Source organism: Oryzias latipes, chromosome 12 (assembly GCF_002234675.1).
Source record: "Oryzias latipes chromosome 12, ASM223467v1".
Classification (NCBI taxonomy): domain Eukaryota; kingdom Metazoa; phylum Chordata; class Actinopteri; order Beloniformes; family Adrianichthyidae; genus Oryzias; species Oryzias latipes.
Window position 1 is genome coordinate 13,834,981 of NC_019870.2, and position 17,707 is coordinate 13,852,687.

General features: G+C 39.0%; 3 protein-coding genes across 4 annotated transcripts; 2 read left to right on the forward strand and 1 right to left on the reverse strand.

Moving 5' to 3' along the window:
* Positions 1–52: 52 nt before the first annotated feature.
* rhof (ras homolog family member F, filopodia associated) lies at positions 53–7,587 on the forward strand. Of its 2 annotated transcripts, none has more exons than XM_023960452.1 (7): positions 53–231; positions 451–1,844; positions 4,637–5,234; positions 5,386–5,473; positions 6,182–6,291; positions 6,526–6,660; positions 6,782–7,587. In XM_023960452.1, the coding sequence occupies exons 3-7, from the start codon at positions 5,190–5,192 to the stop codon at positions 6,944–6,946; spliced, it is 543 nt and encodes a 180-aa protein (XP_023816220.1). In that variant the 5' UTR covers positions 53–231; positions 451–1,844; positions 4,637–5,189; the 3' UTR covers positions 6,947–7,587. The 2 variants fall into 2 exon arrangements, with proteins under 2 accessions (XP_023816220.1, XP_023816219.1); XM_023960451.1 differs by having other exon boundaries at positions 4,843–5,248.
* Positions 7,461–15,673, reverse strand: LOC101162856 (transmembrane protein 120B). Its single transcript, XM_004074929.2, has 12 exons — positions 15,511–15,673; positions 12,899–13,017; positions 12,594–12,710; positions 12,430–12,489; positions 12,243–12,338; positions 12,081–12,170; positions 11,915–11,980; positions 11,762–11,823; positions 11,003–11,095; positions 10,676–10,740; positions 10,501–10,569; positions 7,461–8,678 (listed from the first exon to the last, which is right to left on the reverse strand). The coding sequence occupies exons 1-12, from the start codon at positions 15,571–15,573 to the stop codon at positions 8,562–8,564; spliced, it is 1,017 nt and encodes a 338-aa protein (XP_004074977.1). The 5' UTR covers positions 15,574–15,673; the 3' UTR covers positions 7,461–8,561.
* Positions 15,674–15,883: 210 nt separating this feature from the next.
* Positions 15,884–17,500, forward strand: morn3 (MORN repeat containing 3). Its single transcript, XM_020707686.2, has 6 exons — positions 15,884–16,010; positions 16,412–16,578; positions 16,667–16,824; positions 16,910–17,069; positions 17,151–17,335; positions 17,417–17,500. Exons 2-6 carry the CDS (start codon positions 16,434–16,436, stop codon positions 17,486–17,488), a joined length of 720 nt encoding a protein of 239 aa, XP_020563345.2. The 5' UTR covers positions 15,884–16,010; positions 16,412–16,433; the 3' UTR covers positions 17,489–17,500.
* Positions 17,501–17,707: the final 207 nt, after the last annotated feature.

Below are 17,707 nucleotides of genomic sequence, written 5' to 3' on the forward strand. Positions count from 1 at the left end.
GTCTTTTTAACTCCATCTAGGCTAATAAAGCTCATTTGGATGGGGGCTTTAATATGCAAATGTTAGAGGATATTTATAAACAAAATAAATAGTTTTTGAATTTTGCAACAGAAGGAGGGTAGTTGATTGCTAAATAGTAACAGAGACATTAGACTAAAAGAAAGCAGTCGGGGGGTTATCGGTTACATTTTAGCAGTCGTGGCTAACGTTTACAACTGTTGGAATGCGGAGGTTTGTTTCCATGCATCTTTCTCCGTACTTAGTCCAAAAAACTAGTCCCGAATTTTCCTGCGCGTTTTTTTTATTTAATTGTTTTCGTGGAGGTTTTAGAGCGTAACATTAAACTTTTGTGATTTTTTTTTTTTTTTGAGGAGGAAAAAATATCGTTTTAACGAAGTGCTTGTTGTCAAGCAAATTGGGTTTTGTTTGACACTGCCTGTTGTTTTGCAGTGCTCGGGCAATTGGCTGGTTAACAGCGGCGGCTCCGTGGGCCAATCAGAGAGCAGCAGCGGTGGAGCTCTCTGCTATTAGAGGCACGGTTCAGGAGTCCTTCAACACAGAGAAGGGAGAGGGGGCTGAGTGCTCTCGGCAGCCATTTTCCTTAAACAGGACTCAATGGCCTATATGGGTTTCCTTTGTTCCAAAAGGGATCTTACACTTCATTTCCTCATCTCTTACGGACTATGATAAAACTATGATTGCTCCTTTTAAAGGATTGAGAAGATGGAGGAGAATGTACTGGATGTAATACCCTGTGACATTTTGAGCCTTTTTTCTCTCTGCCTGGAATCCATCTTTGTCTTAACTAGGTCATGGCACACCCATATAGTATTTATATTTCTAAGTAAAAAAGAAAACCAAATGTTGTAAATAAATGGGTTTGGAGATGTTCTGTGACAGACAAAAACACAGTTAAAAGTGACAATATGCTGGGCACTGCACTTATGGCCTTTAGTAGGGAATGAGTAGCAATCAGTAAGTTCAAATTCTTTTAACTATTTGACAGCTAAATGTTATTAAAAGTAAGTTTGTTGTGATCAATTTGAAATGCTGTAACACAATTTTATTTAAAATATTCACTGCATGCTGACATATACATGTTTTCTAGTACTTATCATTAGTAGACCATAAATAACGTTCTTTTGACTGTATTTTATTGGACTTTATTTTTATTTTTTTTACTGTTGACTGACCATTATTATGTTGTGATTAACGAATTGAAAAACTCCTCTCACAGCAGCAACCTGACTCTTCTTGCACCCTGTCGAGCAACCGTGGAGGCAACGTCAAGCACGATTAGGCTCGTGCCGTCCACTCGCCATTTAACGGCTAAATACGTCCATGCTGTAGAGCCACGGGCTTGACCTTGTCTCAAGTATGTATCTGACTGTCTTAAAAACGAGGCCTATTCACGTAAGATTTTAAAACGTCATTTTCAAAGTTAAAAAAAAATGGGGGAGATTTTTAGAGGGGGGAAACGTTCATGGTGGAAATATTTACCTGAACCTTTAGATGACAAGTAGGGAGGAGGCCTAAACTCGGGGGCAAGAGGACTGTTTTCAGCTCCATCTTCCGATCTTCTAATAGTGAGATTGATGAGAAGTGGGAAAGCTTCTTCTGGAAAGGGAAAAAAAAATCTATTAGTACGACAGTTAAAAGGTCTTCTTTAAAAAAAAAAAAAAAAAAAAGAATTCATCATTGCTTATATACCCCCTCAGCCCGCGAATATGCATCAAGAATCAGCAGTGTGGGTAATATGCAAACCATCCCTTCTCTCCTTGAAGACAGGACGAGTATAACCTCGACATTTCTAGCCGAGCTTCATCATAAAACTGCAAGGAAAGGTAATCAAATTTGAGATACTTTTGCTCTGTTTATTTTGTAGTACAAACATTAATTACCGACATAGGAGAATATTTCATTAAATCTGTTTTTAACCTGTTTAATTTAATTTACATTCACACACAGCTGTGAACTACATTTTCTGTTAATGACATAGATAACTTGCAGTCATGTTTTTAAAATCCAAGTTTTACACGACCAAATGTTTAAAAAAAAAGAAGGGGGGGGGGGGGTAATCTTGTGCTGTTTTACTAGTACTTTATCCAAAAGAACCTTTGAGTGGTGAGTAGGCTTTACTTTTCAGTGGTTTGCCGTCTCAAAATGGCTTCTGGCTCAGACAAAGGGAGCACTGTGCTGCAAAATGTTACTGCGCCATAACTGGGTGAGGCTAGAGCGCGAGCCTTTTCAGAGTCGAAGCAACGCTCAACGGGAAGTCAATTCAGTGATCTTCCCAGGGATGGTTTCACGCAAAATGATGAATGGTTTAGAAAGAACAGAGGAAGGGGGGAAAAACTCGCTCGACTGAGATAAAAAACACTTGGAATAAATAAAGCTGTATGTTCAGCCAGTGAATGGGCTGCCTGCCTCGCCTTAGTAACGGCTGTAATCCGAGAGTTTGTGGATGGTTGCCAGGAGAGCTGCACCCCCACACTGCCATATAAGGTCAACAGGATTCCTCCGCCACAGCCCTGCTGTGCGGTATCTGGGTGAAAGGGTGCTTCGATTTGCTGCGCATGCTCTCTGCATTAAGATCAATGGTTCTCTATCGCTGTTCCGTTGACAAGATAGGGCAAAAACAATAAAATCCATGCTTGGAGAAAGAGTTTGAAAACTACTCGGTGTTTGAAAGCGTAAACTGGATTCTCATCTTTATCTCTGTTCGTGTTTCCTCTCGAAAATTCTTCTTTTTTTCAGTTCGAGTTTGGGAGGCGTTGTTTTCATTTTCGTTAAGCCTTTAAAAGAATGCTGACTGTCACTGGTTTTGTGTCAGAGTGAGACCTCCTATTTTTCTTGCTCTCCTTTCCAAGGGTGGATACAAAGTGCGCGTGCTTGAGTCACGAGGCAGCTGATACACTCAAAGCCTTTCAAGGTTGGATATCTATCGTCCCAAATAACTCCCAGTGGCACTGCATTAAAAAAAAAGAAATGTTTTATGTGTGCATGGAGGTGAAAATGCGTCTTAAATTTAGTGGGTTTTAATCCAAAGAGGTTATTTATAGGCCTTCAAATGTGTGGAGGAGGGGAAACTTCTCACTGTGGGCTGCACCGCTCAGCTTTACCGCTGACAGACTGGAATATTCCACACAGGGGATTGGCCTCTCTGCTGCAGGACAGCTGTCTCTGTTCTCGACGAGAGAGAGAAAAAAAATAGTTCTTGGTGTAATGCTGGTAGATGGATGTGTGGATATTCTGTAGGACAAACCCTAACATTCTTTACAGGCTTCCTTTGTTCAAACATGAGGCTTCCAGTGTCACTCTGTAAGTCAAGCAAGCACTTCTTATTGTCTGTGATTCAAAGTACAGCATGTTGTGGATTAGTGAGGATGAAGAAGAAGCATGTGGGGGAACAGTGGAAAAAAACAACAGGGTTCTTTTTGTAATTTCAGATTTTTATTCTTGTGGATTATTTAGTCGACTGTCATATTTGGAAATGTGTTTTATTTCCTTTTGCCGTTATCAATAATGTCCTTCCATAGACTATGGTTATTATACTTTTAAAATAATATTTCCTTTTAAATCTCTCGAAAATTTGCATGTGTTCAGAGTAAAATTCCAGAATATTTTTCTCTTTCCATGCTGTATTTTTTTTAATGTTATATTATTCATCTTTTCACCCAAAAATGGCATTTAGCTGTGATTGTTAGGACTTTAACACATAAAAGTAAGCACATCTAACATGGTATTACTGCAAAAATAGTTCAAACTAAGTAATAAAAAATGACTTAAACTGATCATCCAAAAGAATAAAGGCACAGGAATAAGGGTGTCATCTTTTTCTCTTAAAGGGACAGATTGTTCAACTGTCTGTAATCTTTAAATTCAAATAATTGGCTTTGTTGCCCTTTTTAATTTAAGGATGGCGTGGAGAAGATTCCAAACTACTGGAGCTGCTTTTCAGATTTTAGTGCATTTTGTGGACAAACTGTTTTCTATCAAGAAGTTGAAATGGTGATCTGTTTTTGTTGATAGACCCTCCAAAACCCATCATTTTTATCTCAAACCTAACATCAGTGTTTATTAAAAAGCTCTCAGGCACAGAGGTCTTTATATAAAAACATTAAAAGTGAAGATTGATTTATTATTTCTGTTTGTCACATAAAAACTGTCATTTTTTCATGTCTAACATTGTCAAAGAGGTATTTTATCTTTAAAAAACCCCAAATAAAGCATTTTCTACACCCGCAGAGCTGTCTCATTGTGTCTTTATGGGATCTTCTTATTTTAGATCTAGATGAGATCTAGCGCGTACATTGTGTTGAAGGTTAAAAGAATGTCTCGTCCTGGAGCACAGATGTCAATATTTCCATAAACATCTTGTTTTGAGGTAAAACTTCAAAATAAAAAGAAAAGAGTTTGCTATTTAAAATAGCAGCACAAGAGCTACCATTTAGTTGTGTTTTAAACCCAATCAGTTAAAAATAATGTTCTTATTTAATCTCCTGTTGGTAAAAAAAATAAAGAAAGAATTCGTCCCAAAATGAAATCCCATTCCCCAGGACGGATTAGATCCTCACACTGGATGCACATCACTGCAACATCTCCACCTTCCTGTATTCCCAAATGCTTTCTGCAGGGATGTTGGAGGTAAAATGGTTGAGATCCTTCAGTCTTAACCATTAGAGCTGGTCTCTCTCACGCCTTCTTCCTCAAACGCAGTCAAGAGGAGGCAGAGCCTGCGCTGAAGTACCCACCCAAGAAAGTGAAAGAAGCAAAAGTCATGCAAAAAAACCCCAAAAGGAAGTGAGTGCATGACAGCCTCCTCGTGTGTCTGTGCTGCAGCGAACAGTCTCTCACGATGGGACAGGAGGCGGGAGGCATCAGGGTCTGATGGAAGCGGCGTCAGTGTGACAGGAAATGGTGAGCAGACTGAGCTACCTGGTAAAACATGAGCTCCTTTCTCTTGGCTGCGAATCAACGGGAACTTTGCTGAATATAGATTCATCAATCTTTGCCATGTCTTTAAAATAAAAATACATTAAAAAAAACAAAAGAAAGGAGGGAACCTATATTGCCTCATCCTGCCTGCTACCTGTCGGACCTGTTTGGAGGTAAAATGAGTGAAAACGGTGGAGTAACAGGCAAAGGCAGGAGGGAAAAACAAGAACTCAAGATTGTCATTGTGGGAGATGGAGGCTGTGGGAAAACATCTCTGCTCACGGTTTATGCCAAAGGTAATTTTCCAGAGGTAAGAGAAGCTGTTGATCCGTTTGAATTCATTCCATCTAAATCCTCCTTTGTTTTCTTATTAATCTAAACCAAAAGTGTGCTGATATTTTTGGGGAGGACAAACCACGCTAAGCTCCATCTCTCTCTCAATAACAGGACTATGCCCCATCCGTGTTTGAGAAGTATGTCACGACTGTTGATCTGGATGGGAAACAGATAGAACTCACCCTCAATGACACAGCTGGTAAGAGAAAATTCTCCCTTTTTGAAACTTTTTTTTTTTTTTTTTTAGTTTAAATGCTTCACTTTTCAAATATAAAGCTGGGCACCATCACCCCATCTGTGTTTATCACCATATAAAGATTGACGTTATTGGACAAATGTGTTGCATTTAGTTAACGATTAATTATAACTGAAGTAACAGGACTTTTGTATGACACAGGAAGTGGTGAAGGTTTATATGAGTATCTTTAACAAGTTTCATAGGAACTGACGGGGTCAACAACAACCAACCTGACTATAAAAGCTGGTTTACAGGCAGAAATAAAGAGGAGGCAGTTTTACGAAGTAAAATTAAAAAGAATAAAAAAAAAATGAGTAGAAAATAAACTTAAAATTTGGTTTTGTGGTGTGTTACATTTCTTTAATCCTTAACAAGTTTGTAACTTAAATTTGCAAGATATCCAAGTATAAATGAGCATTTAGTCAAATAAAAGTGCATTGTTTTTAAAGGTAAGGTATGGTAGTGCTGGAACGTATCAGCATTGGTGTGTCTTCCAGCCACAGCATAGGAAGTCCCATCAAGGAAGTGGTTTTCTGCATCTACCCCAGCTTTTCTCACACATGATATATCTTCACGTTCCAGCTGTTTGAGACAAACCAGTTTTTTGCTTTTAATTGTTTTGTAAAAAAGAAACAGAAACCTAAAAGCTTCTGGTTTTTGTTCCCACAGGACAGGAAGACTACGACAGACTGAGGCCGCTCTCATACTATGGGGTCAGCCTGGTTTTAGTGTGCTTCGATGTCACCAACCCCACCAGCTTTGACAATGTTCTAGTCAAGGTACACGCCTCCCTCTGAGACAAAAGAAGTAAAAGTATTTTTTTTCTTTCCTTTTGTGACTGAAATATCAGGTTTGCTCTGCCTAAACAAAAAGTTAAGCCCGGCACGTTGGCGTGGCCCGCATTCTATCAGATATGATTACCCCCGCGAGGGAAAGCAGAGAAAACTGTAGATCCTTGTGCAGATTGATGCAAGTCACACAAAGACTGACACCCCCGATTGTGTTTTAACCAGTGGTTCCCAGAGGTGAAGCACTTTTGTCAGGACGTCCCAGTTATCCTCATTGGGTGCAAAACTGACCTCAGGAAGGACAGGGAATGCATGAGGAAGCTGAAGGCCAACGGGATGGCTCCCATCTCATACACACAGGTGACAGAAACATGAAGCGAGAACCTTTTCAGAGACAGGCCCCCCAAAAGCTAAAAACATGGCTGCTCTTTGTGGCATCTTCACTGTCCCACTTACGGTTTCTCCTCCTTGGTGGTTTCAGGGGGAACAGACGCAGAAGGAAATCAACGCAGCGCTCTACCTGGAGTGCTCAGCCAAATTTCAGGAGAACGTGGACAACTTGTTCAGGCAGGCCACCAAAAAAGCCTTGGCCTTCAACCGAAAACAGAGGAAGCTCAAGCGGAAGAAGAAATGCGTCATTTTCTGAGGGGGGGGGGGTGTCTTCTGAACATCAAGACGTGGAAAGGACTGTTCTACACATCAATCCAGCAAACCCGGTTGCACCATCTGACTGTTCTGCTTGAACTGCAACGTAATGAGTCATGCTGCAACAGGAAACCCTTCCTTTGAGAGATGCACACAGACTTTTCAAAGATAAAATGGAAAATTCACTTCCTGCTTGCATATCAAATGACTGTTTATCCCCAACTGCCAGTATTTGAATGAGTTTAGTATTTATGGGTAATTATGCTGAAACAACAAAGAACTAAAAAAGCAAATATTGGATGTTCTCATTCAGGAATAGTGTTAGTTTAAAAGGGTTATTAAAAAGAAACAGCAATTAATCCTTTATAGCAAGACTAAATGCTTACTTTTAGTTTTTTAATTGTTGTTGCAGGATTTTTACCTTTAACAACAGCGCCGACTAGAGGCACAAGGGTATAATGACCGTAGCATCTCCTGTTTGATGGACTTATTTTCATACACATAAAATACACAACTTCATGAGGAATTTTTTTTTATTGATGTACACAGATTGAGAAACTGCAAACTGTGCTGTGTTACTGGCCAAACATTGAGCTGATAAAGTATTAAAATAAACTGCAACTGTATGAAAATCTGAATTTATGCAACAGCTTCCACCTGAAATGTGATTTTTAATCTCATGTTCGCCACAGAAACCCATGTGATCTTAACGCTGCTACGTCAAAGATGCAGTAGCCCTAGACGTGAGGAAAGTGAGGCCTCACGCACCAGAGCCTCGGAAAGCTGAACGTGAACCACAGTGCAACGTTTTCCTAGAAAAATATGGGTTCAGACATCTTTGAAGTACTAGTGCGGGTAGCAGCATCTGAGCATTTCTGCAACATCACCAAAAACAAACGGGGAACGGATTTTTAATACGTGGTTTGATTTCTATCCAGATTAAGACCTTAAAGTAAAAGTGTTTACATAAAGTAACATCAGTTCATGATATATCTGTTACAAAAATAAAGCTATGGCTTGTGTAACCAGCGTAACAAGAGAAACTTTGCCAAGTTCCTTCAGTCTCTTTGAGAGACGTGAGTAAAAAACAGAGCGGCTGTTTTATTCTCTAATCACAGCCTGAGGACCAACGTTTGTGTACTTCTACACCCTTCAGCAGTGAGGTTGGGATACAAAAGAAATGTAATTTGTTGCCAGAGCCAACATGACCATTACTACTTCACAGAAGTACACACACACACACACACACACACACACAACAGACAATAGGTCTTGAAAGGCAAACCGCGTTCTGTTCTGCTACCTGCCCTCGTGTTGTTGCATGTGACTTGGAGAGGAAGGCGGTCTGATACTCATGTAGCCACACAAACTCCAGGTAACAAGTTTTCTACACACAGGAAAAGCATCAGCCGGTTCGTCCTCCAAGTCCATCCCTTTAGCGCTCTCAGAAAGTCTGAGTGTGTCTGCAGTCTGACGGAGGTCGGCGTTTCCGCTCGGCTCTCCGCTGGCTCGCTCGTCCGGTGGCCCGTTAAGCCGTTCGTGTGCGTCACAAAAACTGTTCTTTTTGGAGGAGCATAGATTCTGTTTGTTGTATTTTTTTCTCCCTGATGATCCTTTCAGTCACTCTTCTGCCCTTTTTCCACCTTCTTTTGGACTTTTTGGCGAACAACTTTCAACGTGGTCAGAAAGTTTCCCAGAAAGAGAACAAGAAACGTCAGCGCCAGCATGAACACCTGAAAGGCAGGAGCGAGTTAGGACATGCTCATTACAGATTTGGAATTCACAGATTTGAATTTCAAATTATTCAACCACATTTACACCCCCCGCTTTGCAACTGAAAAAAAAGAAATCACACCAGTAAAGCCAGATAAATACTAGGATGCATGAAAATGTTTGTATCCTGTTATAATTCCACTGTTTCAAACAAAGGCATGAATTTATGCTTATTTTCTTTCACCATTTTCACTTGTTGATTTCTTTCCAGGTGAAAGTATATTACTCTTTAAAGACCCCCTCCGATAAAAATAGTGTTTTTGTGGCATTTTTTCCTGACGATGGAGGCCATATATTAAAAAAATTAAGCTCAAAACTGCAATTTGGAGTATTTCTTGATTCAAATCATTGTGAATCAGGAGCAGAAGGAAAAATGCTGCTTCACTCCATTCTGATGCATCCGTGTGCAGACAAACAGATCCATGTACGTCCTCGATTTCCTGGTCTGAGCTGGAGTTGAATTTCTAATCAACTCCAGCCGCTCTGCAGAAAATATGTCGTAGAAAATGATACAGGTTTTTTGATTTTGCTTAGAGACAGAATAATCATAATTAAAAGACCACTGGGAACGCTTTTGGAATAGACCAAAAGATGATTGAGTCTGTGTTTTAAAAAAAAAAAAGAAACATAGATCTGCTTTAAAGGGCCTATACCATGCTGTTAAGCCTTTCAGATCAAACTATATCCATATATATGATCATTTATTTTATTTGGCACACTAAAGAAGCATTTTTTAAAGTGAAATATGAGAAATCTTATTTCGATCGCAGAGGCACCGACTTTCGCTCTGTGATGCCGCCCATTTGATGACGTCAACCCAGAGTTGGCCACAGCAGTGTGTCTGCGTCACCCACGAAAACAAAACAACATCCAAACTTTAGTAAAGATGAGTGTGCATATCGTGCATATAAAAGGAAAGCGTTTTGCCGATCACAGCTAGCTAGCTAGAAAGTGGGTGTGTTAGCTTGGGGACAGTGCAGGCAGCGCAGACTCTTCCTGAAAGGGGCGGTTTCTCACTTTGTGACATCACAATGTGAGAAACCGCTTGTTTTCGTGGATTGGGAGGGACCGGTGCTCAGAGCGCAGGTTTTTAAAGAATGCTCAGAAATGCGCGATTGGATCAAAATACCCCTTTGGGGTTTCTTTTGTGAGGAATTTAAAAGCTCCAAAAAATGTGATTTTGCAGTATATAGGCCCTTTTAATTATTGCTCTGTTTTGGTTTTTTAAAATAAGTTTCCTTCCATATACAACCTTAACTCAAGTATTTATAAGATTTTGACAATACAGCGGTCCCTCACCTCTCGTGTTCAATCTTTAATTTACCGTCTGTTTTTCAGGTTTCTTTCTGTGCAACTGTACGTGCTTTTTTTGGTTCTGTGTGCTGATTGGCTGTAGACCTTGTCAATCAGTCCCGCCTGTGCCATGTCTCCTGTACAGAATGTGTGCAGTTCCACAAATTCACAAAAACCTTCCATGTTTGTTTTCATTCTATAATAATGGACTTATTTTTCTATGAACACTTGAACTTTAAGAGTTAAAATAAGATAAAAAGTGTGAAAATGTTAATATGTGTCTGAGAAAAGTGTGAGAGGTTCAACTGCCTTCAAACATGTATAATCCCACTTTGCTGATTTCACCCATCACAGGTTATTATTAGAACGCAACTCCCACAATAAACGAGGGGCCGCTGTATAAACAAAAGAGAAAATGACTGTTCTCCTGATGACATTGGGAAACTGGACACTAATATTTAACTTTTGCCTTTACAGTGTAGCGTTTACCTGCCATTCTTTACACCCCTCATGTCTTGCCAAACGAAACAGCGTCACCGAGTTGTGCAGCTGCCAAAACTGCAAACAGGGGACAAATGAATGTCCACAGTGCATCCCGGTCTGGACGTCTTTATGCTTTTGTTCAATGTTGAGAGTGAGGAAAAGACCAACTGGACAAACTTACGTGGCCAAAAAAGAGAAAAGGCAAAAGAAAAGTGAGTCCTCTCCACATCCAGGACTGGAATCCCTCTGTGCAGAGACATGACATGCGTGACACACTGATGCTACTCTGCTTTCAATGCACAACAGTCGGACATTAGAGCAGACTTCTAGAAGGACAGCTCAGGGGGGCCCTACTCGGGTTACCAGTCATCTGCACTGCAGCGCTGATGTTTGCAGCTGTCACAGTGTCTCACCTTTAGCCTAATTCTTTTTACTTTTTTCCAGACATGGTACTGTAGCTAGCTCAAACGATTAAAATGACTTCAACCAGAAATAGCTTCCTACTCACCCACTGTGAGGTCCAGCTGATTCCTCTCTCCTAACGCACGCAGCCGGTATAAGCAGCCGCTCTGATAATAATACTGCAGGAACTGAACGAAGCCTGTGGGGAAAAAGAACCAAACTGTTAAATAGATATTTGCAAAAACACAATTAATAGTTCCCTTTCTGTCTCTACATCAACACGTTTTTAAAAAATTGCATCCAAAATAGGATCCATAGATGTAAGAACTATGTTAGGGCCTCCAGAAAAGAAAAACAATGAATATAGGCTTTGAGAAATCAAGTACAACCATGAGAATAATTCTAAAAAGGTGTAATTTTTAAAGACAAAAGTGTGTCTTGAAAATAATGTACATTTATTTATTTATTTTAAAGTAAAGCAGATTGAGAGAGAGATTCTTGAGCGATCCAATCTCTCCAATTTCACTTAGTTGTCTTCAACATAAATGAAACAGATAATGCTCCATTGTCTTTCCTGAAACATAAAAAGCTAAATGTAACATTTTAGTTTTGAAAAAGCAGGAATTTTTTCACGTAAAATTACACATTTTGGAAATTTAAGACCTTTTTTCCTGTAATTTTATATCTTAATACTCATTTATTATTATTTTTCCCATGTCAACTTCATGTCAACTACTTTCTAAGTCGTTAAAGGTTTCGTGTAGCTAAGGTGCTTTCATTTCAAATGTCTTTGTTCCACCGTGAGATGCACAGCCTCAGAACTAACAGAAAACAAAACTAATAAGTAAAACAATGTCAGACTTACTTTGATAAATAGAAAAAGCAAGGAACTGGCTTCGAAACATTTGATACATTGGTCCCTCTGGCCTGCAGAAAAACACACATTTAGGCAAAACCACCTTGAATTTTCTGTATCAGCTAAGTGTTTCTAGAACTGTCCTGCTACGACAAAACTCACCAGGTTAGCATTACCCCCGACAGAAAGGTGGAGACGTAGTGGTGAGACACCCACCACCCTTTGATCCTTATAAAATACATGAGAACACGAGCAAATACATCGTCTTTCTGCCAAAATAACGGCATGTATTGAGAAGGAATTACAGATCATGTAGTAGAACAGATACCTTGAGCCATTGTTCATGAGAATGCTTTCCCTTATGGTCAGTGTGCAGTAATACCACACCAGCAAAAAGTTGAAGATTTCATCCGTGACTCTAAACAGGAAAAAGGAATGAAGGAAATACATTTTTAGACGCCAACAGAACAAAAAGGAAGACGTCTCTCACCGGTAGTTGAGAAAGAAGAGGCAGGTTATTGCTCCAAACATCAGGATTATCGTCATGTACAGTTTGAACTTCTCATACTCGTCTTTGTAGGCAAATCTAGGAATGTAAAAAAAAAGAAGAGCATGATGGGAGAGGGAAAAATCGGAACAGACTTTTTGTTATTTTGTAGCTACGGTCGAAGTCATACTTTGCCTGGTTACTGAGGAGTGTCACATTCACATTTCCCAGCACTAAACTCAAGTAAAGGCTGCAAAAAAAATACAATTAACAGAAAAAAAAAACACAAGTGTTATGTTTCCAAGATTATAAAAAAAATTTTTAATCGCTTAACAACAGGATCAGCATTCTTACCCATTTTTCTTTGGTAAATATGCTTCCATATCAAAGAAAACATGCTCCCTTTCTTTGATTTGGGTTTTGATGTGTGTTAGTAATTGAAGTTCTTTTTCATCACAAGTTTGAGCACACCTGTGAAAACACAAGCAGGGAGAATGCATTATTACAACTGGGATTTTTAAATACATTTGGGTTAAAAAAATAAAAGCTTGTCCTGAAGATAAGAAGTGATAAAAAATGTAACTGTTAGCACTTTAAAATGGGGAGGAAAAAAATTAAATGAAAAAATGTTTAAGAGGTCCCTACACCTCTATCCTCACTTGCTTAAACTGCGTCTCACGTCTTTCAGGGACTTTCGCTGTTTACTGATGGCTCCGCTGCATGTTGCCTGAAGACTAGTGAGCTCCTCCAGCTTCTGTCTGTAGATCTTATGAGTTTCCTAGAAGAAAAAAAAATCAAACAAATACAGATTTTATAAACAGAGGCTTTCATAAATGAGTCATTTTATAGTAAAAAACAGAGTCATATGTTGCAATTACAGATTTTAGTTACATTTTTGTTCTGAACTCCAATCTTGTGAGTTTCCTTTTTTCTCTAAATCTTAGAGCCTATAATGGAAATATACCAGAAATGTAAACATGATCATGATACTGACTGACCCTGAAATCAGAGATGAAAATTTTTATTTTAAGCCAAACTTGAACTAGGTCCCCTTTATTGAAGGTTACTTTAATAATGAAACAGTAGCTCTGTCATCACAGTAAGACTGAACATAGTCGTCTGTGGTTAAACCGCACAGTCAGCACAGATAATCCTCTGATCTGAGGTTAGGGACTCAAGTCTAGCCCCCCTCAAATTCCTCGCATGACTCGTCTCTGACAGTCATTGCATACGACTCCCTGTCCTCACACGCAGAATCATCTGAATAAGTGGTGCAGCACCGTTTGTGGTTGGCAGAACAAAGGTCACATTTACTTATGAAATAGTCTATTGCATTCAATTCCAAGGCCGTACTTTTTTCTTCTTCGATTTTTGCTCCCATGAGACCAATATTCTTATATTTTAGTGCCATGATTTGCAGAAGTTCTCTCGGTTCTCTAAAGATTTTTTTTTTTTTATAACTTAATTTACTCAAATCCTTTTACTTGGTTGTGCTTTTTGTTTTGGGTTGAGCTGCTGAAAACTGATATAAAAACAATCAAGCCAAACAAAAGTTTATTCAGAGGATAAACCCGCAAGCAAAACCGTATTAGAATGGTTTGGTACACCAGGTAGTTTCAGAACACCTGGAGAACTTTTACCTGACATTACATTACCTCATCTAGTAACGGAAAAAAGGTCCAACTAATTAAACTTAGGGATGAATTGATGGCTTGAGGCTTTTGCAAAATACCATTAAGGTTACACATTTCATTCTAAGAAGGAGTGGAGTAACTTGAACAGCTCTCTCCTGCTCTGCCAACCTCATGTTCCTGTGTAGCACATTGTGTTCTGGCTACAAAAACACGTTCTAAGGAGAACAGTTTAAAAATAAACCAAAATGTACATCATGAAGAAAAGGAAAAACGGTTTATAAGGGCTAAAGCTTAAAAGCGGAAACAACAAAACAGCATCAGAAATAGACTGATATGTTTCAATACGACTTTGATTTGCTGCCTGGTGGATTAACCCACATTTTTGTCTGATTCATCAACCATGTGTATTCTAAGAATCCAGAACGTGCAAGCTCACGTGCATTTGGCAAATGTTCAGCGTGTTTGTGCAGCACAATGACTTTGACAGTTTTCTTTTTACTTTGGCAAATGTTTAAGTTCACGTGACAAGTAAGTTGCATTTCACAACTGGTTGGTCAGAGATGTTCACAAGATCAGTGGTGGCCTCGATGAGGAAAGACAAGGCCAGAAGCAAAGTGACAATCTATATAATTTAAGAAGAGAAGGTGTATGCTTTAGCTTATATTAAAAGTAGAAGATAGTGACAGCCTAAGTATTTTTTTACATTTCTCTCTCCTACCTACTTATGCCAAATTTAAACTAAATGTAAAAGCATGAAAGAAAAAAGTTAATTTGATAAAATAAAATTTACAAATGCATCTGCAGGACACATTTTAACCAGGGAAGAAATAGAAGAAATGATTAGAAAAGTGAAGAGAAGATGGTGACAAATTGTGTTAGCACAACCTTCAAAATAAAAGCAGGTACACATTTGAAATGACTAATAAACCAAAAATGACAGACCTACTTTGGTTTCTTTCATTATTTCCCTATAACCTGAAAGCAGCTGAGTGCAACTGCAATGTGTCTGTGTGTTCTAATGAAACCATCGTTACTCCCCTTTCCCTGAGGAGCAGCTCTACATTATTTTCCTTGATAATTAGGGGGACAGTTTTAATTTGAACGCAGTCCATGCTATCAGAATTCATAGTAAACACAACCGTCCAAAAAGTCATTGAGAGTTAGAAATTGTTTTAGCCAAACTGAACTAGCTTAGCAGATTAAAGAAATATTCAATACATTTTTTGTCTTTATTAATAATTAAAAGAATTAAACATGAGACGTCTTCATGTCGTTTCCGCAAGTTTAATCGATATGATTGGTTAGCTTAAAAGTAGCTGCTCTTCTGCGACACACTAGCCACAAGAGCACGAGCAACATCATGATGATGCTGCTGCTAACGCTAGCAGCTACCACAAATAATTAAGTAAAGTTTAAATATTTAAACGTCCAGCAAAAGTCTATTCGAGTCACATTTTTAGCTACTAACAGCAGAGAAAGTGGCTTCAGGTTTAAAGATAAGCTGAGAATGAATGGCAACTAACTAGCAAAAAACCATAAACTACCGTGGTCGCGACAGTACCTACTTAGTTACGGCACGCGGCAGCCTAAAAAAGCCGACATAAAACAAATCCCTCGTTAGAATAGACCACTCTCACCTGTAACTGCTGATATTCGTTGTCTATATCGTCCCATTCCGCCTGCAACTTACAATAGGACATTATGAAATAATGGTCAGTGGTGAGGACGCATGCAGTCACAATGAATGCCTCTTCCAACAGGATACTCCGTCCCACTCGGACGCTTCTTTTTTTTAATCGTGCTGCACTGCGCCTGCGTAAACCCAAGAAGGTTCACTCAAAACCGGTGGTGAACCTCGCTTCAGTTTTGTTTCGTCAACATCCCCATTTACCAGTCATTCGGATTTAGTAAAATAGCTCCAATAGCCCAGAGAAACATTCAACAATAATGTGAATGTACGAGTTTAAATTGGATTTGTTTTTATCCAATCACGGGGCGTTTTACTGTTGCTAGGACACAGCAGACACAACTGCCCTGTCGCTGTCAGCACTCACGTCCATACCTAACCGCTTACTTTCTTATTTTTCTCAGGACCACGGCGAAGATCCACCACTTTCTGTATTCTGGCATTTTCTTTGTAAGTATACATACCCCCCCCCCCCCCCCCAAAAAAAAAAAAAAAAAAAAAAAAAACAACAACAACAAAAAATCTCCATAACTAAAAAGGTCAGGAAGTTTATTGGACTCTTGTTAATCCCTCTAAGATTGAAGAAATATTTACAAAATATGCTTAGTTGTTAATTTGGCTCATTTTAGAGCATGTGCTTACCAAAATGCCACAGAAAAAGTGTCTCTGCAGACATTGAATTTCTGCCTTTGAAGGTCAATCATGCTTTAAGGACTTGCTATTGCAAATTTTTGGTATTTCATTTTCAGAATTTCAAGAAAACTTTTGTGTCTGTGTGTTTTTTTTTTTTTTTTTAAAAGACAGAACTAACTTAATGCTTTCCTTCTCCAACGTATTACTTTTTTTTCCAGTTTTGCCAAGCGCTTAGTTGCCATGTCTTCCATCAAACCCTCGAAAACAGAGCCTCCATCTTCGGCTTTGAAAGAGTCCATGACATTAAAATCTGGATTTCGACACACAGTGTTTTCCCTTAATGGGGATAAATACACCGGAGAATGGCAGGACAACAGGAAGCACGGTAAGATGCTGTATTTTAATTAGTTTTAGTCAAACTTTTAGGATTTTTTTAATGCTTCTTGTTGCCACTACTCTAATTTATTATTAAGGCATTGGAATTCAAATGTGGAAGAACACTGGCGCCGTTTACAATGGTGAATGGAGATTTGGCAAATACGATGGATATGGCACTTACTATGTGTTAGACCCTGAATCAAAAGGTTATGTGTGGAAGTACGATGGAGAGTGGAAAAATGGAAAGAAGCATGTATGTATTGCAACAGTTTTTGTTTTACTCACACAGTTTGGCACATCTTTCCCCATGTTTATTGACACTTTTTATCATTTCTCAGGGCTACGGGATTTACTTCTACAATAACACGGCAGTGTATGAAGGGGAGTGGAGCGAGGGCCAACGGAGCGGGCGGGGAAAAATGTTCCATGAGAACAGAGACATCTATGAGGGAGAGTGGATGTGTGATAAGGAACACGGGGAAGGAAAACTCTTGTATGGTAAGAATGTTTTTAAACGTCTCTCTTCAGTTTGGACTATTTGTTGTTAAAAAAAAAAACTGAATCTAACTTGCGGTCTAGCAAATGGAAGCTGGTATGAGGGCTCCTGGAAAGACGGCAAGAGGAATGGCAGCGGCAAGTGTTACAATTCTGAAAAAGGCCTGCTTTACGTAGGCTTCTGGATAGATGGCGAAGCAAAATGTGGAACCCTGTGTGAATATGAAAAGGACAAAGCCCCAGAACCATCAAAGTGTAAATTTCCAAAGGTAAAACATAGAAAAAAGGATGCATGACATATTCAGCCACATTCGTGTAATCTAATTTCTGTCTTTATTTTCTCTCTAAAGCTACATCTGGTGGACCCAGAGCAGGTTTTAAAGGAAGCTCAGTCAGTCCTAATATACACTAGTAAAGACTAAATATCTGATGAATGCTGTTTCATTGTGTCTGTATTTTCAGTTTTATACCTTACATTTTCGACTATGATCAATAAAATAGTAGCGATCACATTTTTGTTGAACTTAAAATGTAAACAGAGCACAAATTTAAATAGGATTACCACCTAAATTCATGGATATCATGCAATAAGCACTAAATGCACAATTTTAAACGAAAAACATATAACTTGACCAGAACTT

What these genes read in the sequence shown, in the direction of transcription:
- rhof (XM_023960451.1), top strand. Translation starts at nt 5,117, where the DNA reads ATGAGTGAAAACGGTGGAGTAACAGGCAAAGGCAGGAGGGAAAAACAA. An exon ending in CACCCTCAATGACACAGCTG is followed by an intron (nt 5,474 to 6,181) that starts GTAAGAGAAAAT and finishes TTGTTCCCACAG; the next exon opens with GACAGGAAGACTACGACAGA. An exon ending in CTCCCATCTCATACACACAG is followed by an intron (nt 6,661 to 6,781) that starts GTGACAGAAACA and finishes TGGTGGTTTCAG; the next exon opens with GGGGAACAGACGCAGAAGGA.
- LOC101162856 (XM_004074929.2), bottom strand. Translation starts at nt 15,573, where the DNA reads ATGTCCTATTGTAAGTTGCAGGCGGAATGGGACGATATAGACAACGAA. An exon ending in CTCCTCAGTAACCAGGCAAA is followed by an intron (nt 12,339 to 12,429) that starts GTATGACTTCGA and finishes TTACATTCCTAG; the next exon opens with ATTTGCCTACAAAGACGAGT. An exon ending in TGCTTTTTCTATTTATCAAA is followed by an intron (nt 11,096 to 11,761) that starts GTAAGTCTGACA and finishes TTTTCCCCACAG; the next exon opens with GCTTCGTTCAGTTCCTGCAG.
- morn3 (XM_020707686.2), top strand. Translation starts at nt 16,434, where the DNA reads ATGTCTTCCATCAAACCCTCGAAAACAGAGCCTCCATCTTCGGCTTTG. An exon ending in GGAAAAATGGAAAGAAGCAT is followed by an intron (nt 16,825 to 16,909) that starts GTATGTATTGCA and finishes ATCATTTCTCAG; the next exon opens with GGCTACGGGATTTACTTCTA. An exon ending in GGAAGGAAAACTCTTGTATG is followed by an intron (nt 17,070 to 17,150) that starts GTAAGAATGTTT and finishes CTTGCGGTCTAG; the next exon opens with CAAATGGAAGCTGGTATGAG.